The sequence below is a fragment of the Salvia hispanica genome, chromosome 6 (genome assembly GCF_023119035.1).
Source record: "Salvia hispanica cultivar TCC Black 2014 chromosome 6, UniMelb_Shisp_WGS_1.0, whole genome shotgun sequence".
NCBI lineage: Eukaryota > Viridiplantae > Streptophyta > Magnoliopsida > Lamiales > Lamiaceae > Salvia > Salvia hispanica.
In genome coordinates, this window is record NC_062970.1 from 7,757,004 (window position 1) to 7,762,887 (window position 5,884).

Here is a 5,884-nt window from a genome sequence, read left to right on the forward strand (position 1 = left end):
ATAAACATCGAACACAAATAATGTACTCCTTTCGTCCACGATTACAAGCCCACATTTGACATGACACTGGTTTTAATAAATATAGTAGAAAATGGGTGGAAAAAGAGTTGGTGAAAATGGATCCTACATTCCTACTTTTATATAAGAGTACTATTAGTTTATTAATGAAATTGAGTGGATAAAGTTAATGGTAATGAACTAAAGCTAGCCAAATCGATAAATAAGGTGTTGAAGCAGGTACAACGGCATGCTCCCCCCAGATGGTTCGTGTAAATTAAACTGCGATGAGGCTGTGAAATATGATTCTAAACGTGAGGCTTCAGGAGGGGTATTACGTAATTCAGCTGGAGAGTGGGTGTTGGGCTACACAAGGCACCTAGGAAGATGCTGGGTAGTGCAAACTGAATTGTGGGCAATATATGATGGGCTTAAGTTGGCGTGGCAATGAGGGCTTAGAAATATCATTGTGGAAAGCATTAATACAATAGTTGTTCACGTGCTTAATTACACGAAATTGGATTTTAGCGCCTTAATGTTTGCTAGAAGTACTAAAGATAAATGCAAAAATAGTGGAATGTGAAGATTGCTCATGTGTTTAGGGAAAACAATCAAGTTGCAGACTTTATGGCAAAATTGGGTGTGAACATGGCCGTTAGTGGTGTTTGACGATGAATTTGTTACTGAATGATCGGCTGGGGATAACCCATGGCCGTATGTGCTCAGTGTAGGGGAGGTATTTAAAAAAAGGTAATGGAATGTGGGGACCATTACCAAAATTAGTAAAAACAAATACTTCCTCAATTCCATAAAGGATGTCACACTTTCTTTTTTAGTTTGTCCCACAAAAAATATCACATTTCTTTTTTTGGAAAAAGTTTTCTCTCACATTAATATAAATCTATTATTTTCTCTTGCCACCTAACACATAAAACAACATACCTTAAAATTTTTGTGTCATTCCCCAAGTATGTCATCTATATGGGACGGAGAAAGTAGAACTTTTATTAATGGACAGAAGAAAATAGCAAAATGAAATGTTTATTGATGGGGGTGGGGAGTATATAATGAAGTGGGTCGGTTCTAGGCCTATGACAGTCCTAAGCTTAGCTAAGTTTTAAACGAGCTTTGTCCCGGACTGTTCCCAAACTTAACATTATCTCAAAAGTGCTAAATGTTTCAAATAATGAATCAAAATATATGTTCAAGTGCATTTGGAAAAAAAACTATTGGACCAACTTTTAAATTTTTGAAAAAGTGTAACGAGAATTATCTCATTTCGGGCCAACCCCATCGAATTGTGGGCTATTCGATTTAGGGTCATTCATATGGTACTTTTTTCGAGCTATAAATTTTGCAATCCTAACCTTATAAAATTAGTAGGCTATTCGGGTCAATTCGTGAGTTTCAGATTGAATTGACATTCTAACAAATCAATATAAGAAATAGTTTTGAAGTACGGCCCTAGCAAGTTTCCCAAAAAAAAATATAAAAAAATAATGCAATACTTATGGAGGGGGTTTGAGAAATGACAAAGTAGTTTGAATGAAAACATTAGGGCTATTGGAAGAAGCTTCCAAATTCCTAGTATGGGAATGTGTATAACAAATTCATAACAACAATTACTACGACTTTTCAGGTACAACCACAAAACTGAAGAGGAAAAACAAGCAGGTGTGCAGCCAATGACAAAAAATAAGAAAGAACATCGTAAGCAAAATAAGAACTCATTAGTATTTTTCATAGCCAAAGGTTCAAAGCAAGTAAATATGATTGAAAGGGCATAAAAGGACCCTACCATGGTCCCCAACATGGGGTACCAAAAGTTACAAGTCTACAGGCCAAGTCGAAAGTACCTTCAGCTGATACAAATTGCTGAATAATCTAAAGCAGATTTAACGGGAAAAAAGGTCCCATTGTGAGCAGTGGCTTCATCAAGAATCGGCATCATCTCCTCTTCAAATTTAGCACATCCACAGAAGATAATCTACAACAGCTAATGATTGCTACTCTGCATGAGGACTGCAAGATTACCTATGTCCTTTTAGTTTTCTTGATTGACGTCAAGCTTTTTAAGTTTCTCTTCCAATTCATCTTGGCTGCCTTCATCTTCATCCCCACCTTCTGGGTCATCAAAATCATTACCCTCAGGGTCGTTCTCATCCAGGGGTCCAAGTTTTTCCTGACATTCTTTAAAGATACTCCTCAACTCATCGCAGTCTTCCTCAGAAATGAAGTTTCCATTTACATTTAGGAGCTTAAACCCAGGCAAATGCACCAATGCCTGGGCCAACTTCCTAGCTGTGGTTGTTAAAGAATTCTGGTTCATATCAACTTCCTTGAGTTGATCATGGCCTTCTCCGAATGCTTTGCTTATCTGAATTGCACCATCATCCTTCAGATCATTCTCTGACAGGTTCAACTTCACAAGAGACTTCTTACTAGCAATGCAAGCAGCTAAGCTGGGAGCCGCTTCAGCAGTTATATCATTTCCAGCCATCTCCAACACTGCAAGTGAAGGTGCTGACTCCTTGAGAGTATTGGCTATTGCTACTGTTCCATCATCTTCCAGATTCAAGTAGCTCAAATAAATATCAGTGAGGTTCTGGTGTTTCTTTAGAGCCTCACTCAGTTTGACACCAGCCTCCACACCAAACATGTTGTCCCGAAGATCCAGTTTCTTCAGATTCTTACATTGTGCAAGTGCTTCAGTCAAGGCAATCCCTCCTTCGGAACCAACTCGGGTGGACGAGCATCGGAAATCCTCCAATAAAGGGCAACGCTTTAGAATCTCAGAAATAGCAATAGCCCCCTCATCTCCAGTCATGTTGTTATGAAAATGAAGTACTTTAAGTACCTCTGTAGAAGGTACCAACTCACAAACCGCTTGTGCAGCTTCTTTAGAAATTCCATCATTCATCAGATAAAGTTCCTCCAAGCTAGTTTGAGATCTTAATAGCTTTGCAAATGCCCTTACTCCCTTCTCACCCAAGGCATTGTCAGAGATATTCAGATACTTTAAATGAGAACCCTCCAGAGCTTCAGAGAAGATATTCATAACATCAAGAGCTTCAGCCTCTGGTCTTCCAGCAACAAAATCTGACAGATCCACTTCCTTCAGTTGGTTCTTAATGGAAGCTAGGATTGGTCCAGCCACATTAGCTGCACCAAGACCAAAGCTTCGATTGCTAAAGCATATTTTAGTGTAAGAATTTCCAGGCTCTTTCAAGGGATTCAATAACACTTGGGCCTCATCCGCTTCAATAAATGCTCGCTGACCTTTGGAAATATCAAAAAAGGTCTCATGAGGAGCAGATTCAACCTCGGATTTCAATGCTTCTTTTTCCTCTAGTTTCGCACCCTCCTTAAGAACTTCCAGTATCAGCTTACTGCATTCTTTGGCGTACAACTGCACAGCAGAACTTCCATCACCACCAGGCTCTTGCTCATAGTGCTGATTTGCTGAACAAAATGCTGATTCCTCAATTTGTTTAGCATATTTTGCAGCTTCTGGTTGACCGAGACTACCGTACTTCCTGGTGAAAATTGTTGGTGTGGAGAGATTATTCGTCATTCGTTCAACTAACATCAACCGAGTGTTTTCACTAGGGGGCCAGAGCTTGATGTTGATTTGGCGGCGTTCTCCATTTGGTGTTTTGGCGGTGTTCTCCATCTCAACTAAAACAAATCATCCAGAACCAGTATAGTATGTCAGTTGCACGTAGAATTAATGGGAAAATGATAGTATAATCAGAAACAGGCAGTAATATCTGAAATTTAGGTTCCATATATATTGACACTTGATTGATTATAGTGGTTTAGAAATTGAGCTAAAGCCAACGATATTAAGTGATTTTGAGATGCATACTCCAAAATATCAAAAAAGTAGCACCTCAGCCCTAGCAACTTATGCCTCAGTATGAGATGGAGAGCTAACACTAATTATGAGCAAAAATTGAATGAGTAAATGCAATTCATGTCCTTGTGGAAGAAGTACCACAAGAATAAAGAGATAAAAATATATGCTATCACCTTTAGGTAAGGTTAGAAAGTGATTCAGTAAGCGAACATCGGAACAAGTTTATCTATGTGATCACATGAATCATGGTCTATTGGGGCAATGGACCTACAAAGGTTAGTAAGATACTAGACGTGCAAAATACTCCCAGGTATAATATTGACGAGCAGGATAGTATGAATAAGTAGAAGAAAAGGCATATACTATTTATCAAAAGTTGTAGTCATGGTTAGGAACAGTCTACACTAATAATAAGTATCATTTGAGATTAATTCTTCCCGCGTGTCATTACTTAATAAGGTGGGTATTGTTTTTGGGGTTACGTACATTTTTCACCATTTTCACCAGATATCCAATATAACCTGGATATTTAGTTAAATTATTATCAAGAGTCAAGACACCATTTTAACCCATGAAAGCTGAAACACCACATCACCAGCATCTCTGCCTTTCCTCAATCAACTAGGTAAAGTTCTGAGCGAATTATGAACAAGTGTATCATAAAATCGTCCAAAGATATGTGCACATGTATATGCTTGATTTACCAAGCAGAAGAGCCTGTGAAAACTAAAATCTTCAGCTGACAACAATCACATATGCCACACAAAACGAAGAGAAGCATAAGAATGTTTGAAAATGTCAGGTATTTTCATATGCAATCAAAGTTCTTAGCTTCTTGCTTGCTTTTCACTATATTCCAACAACTAAATTCAAAACAAATGTCAAATATTTTCATATGCAATCAAAGTTCTTAGCTTCTTGCTTGCTTTTCACTACATTCCAACTAAATTCAAAACAAATGTCAAATATTTTCATATGCAACCCATGTTTCAGTTTGCTTTCCACTATATTCCAACAACTAAATTTCAATTAGTTTCTTAAAAAGTAGTAAGACAGAAGCAAATGCTTGTGGTAACGAGAACACGACTAGCATTTAATTATCAGCAACTAAGAGCATTTTTCCTATCGCAATAAATAACAACGTTCCAAAAACGCTTATTTCATTGACGCTCGTTTCTAATCCAATAAGAAAAAAATTTAAAAATAAATTTATATTATTTCAAATTCCATTCTTATTCCTAGATCCAGCAGAAACACCAGCATCTTGAACTAACAGATCCACGAGGGAAATGAAACCTCTAATAAAGTTCCGAGCCTCTAATTCGACAAAAACAGAAAGAAATAAAATCTCAACTGCTCCAGAAAGCACAGTAAAAGACAGAATCCACGTATGCATCTCTTGGAATATACATGCGTATGTGGGTTTTACTCACAGCAAAAAGAGCAGGAAAATGAAACCCTAAAACGGAATAGGGCATCAAATATTGTGCGAAGGAAGAAGCAAAAAGGAAATAGGGATAGAAAATGGAGTGGGATAACCTCTTTGTCGCGGTTTCTGGAGTTGCAGCTCGTCGAGAGAGAGAGAGAGAGAGGGAGTGAGAGAAGTGGAGTGGAATGAATGTATGGTGGTGGCGTACGAACAGCGACGGTGGCGCGATTCGCAAATGAGGGAACGGGAAAGGAGGGTTTTTCAATTTGGGAATTTTTGAGTTTTGGATTTTGCTTATTCTTCCGCCTTTTTTATTTTATTTTTGTTTCACAATTTTTTTAAGCTACTTTACTGTTGTATATATAGTTTTATAATGAAATTCGCGCATTGTAATATTTGTTGAATTGTATATACACTATATAATAATATTGCATTTGACTGAAACAAAAATTATTTTTAGCATCTAGAATCTAGAATCTAGAACAAGAATAATTTTTGACTCAATTTAATTATGATTATCTAAAGTTTTTTGGACCTTTAAGAGAAAACTTACAAGTATTAATGGCATGACAGCTATATATTGTACGCCATGAATTTGC

The 5,884-nt window shown here is 37.3% G+C and overlaps 1 protein-coding gene across 1 annotated transcript; it reads right to left on the reverse strand.

Moving 5' to 3' along the window:
• Positions 1–1,708: 1,708 nt before the first annotated feature.
• On the reverse strand, positions 1,709–5,584 carry LOC125194174 (RAN GTPase-activating protein 2-like). The gene is made up of 2 exons (XM_048092244.1): positions 5,396–5,584; positions 1,709–3,675 (listed from the first exon to the last, which is right to left on the reverse strand). Exon 2 carries the CDS (start codon positions 3,668–3,670, stop codon positions 2,042–2,044), a length of 1,629 nt encoding a protein of 542 aa, XP_047948201.1. The 5' UTR covers positions 3,671–3,675; positions 5,396–5,584; the 3' UTR covers positions 1,709–2,041.
• Positions 5,585–5,884: the final 300 nt, after the last annotated feature.

Excerpts from the sequence above, each read along its gene's own strand:
- LOC125194174 (XM_048092244.1), bottom strand. The coding sequence starts at position 3,670 with ATGGAGAACACCGCCAAAACACCAAATGGAGAACGCCGCCAAATCAAC.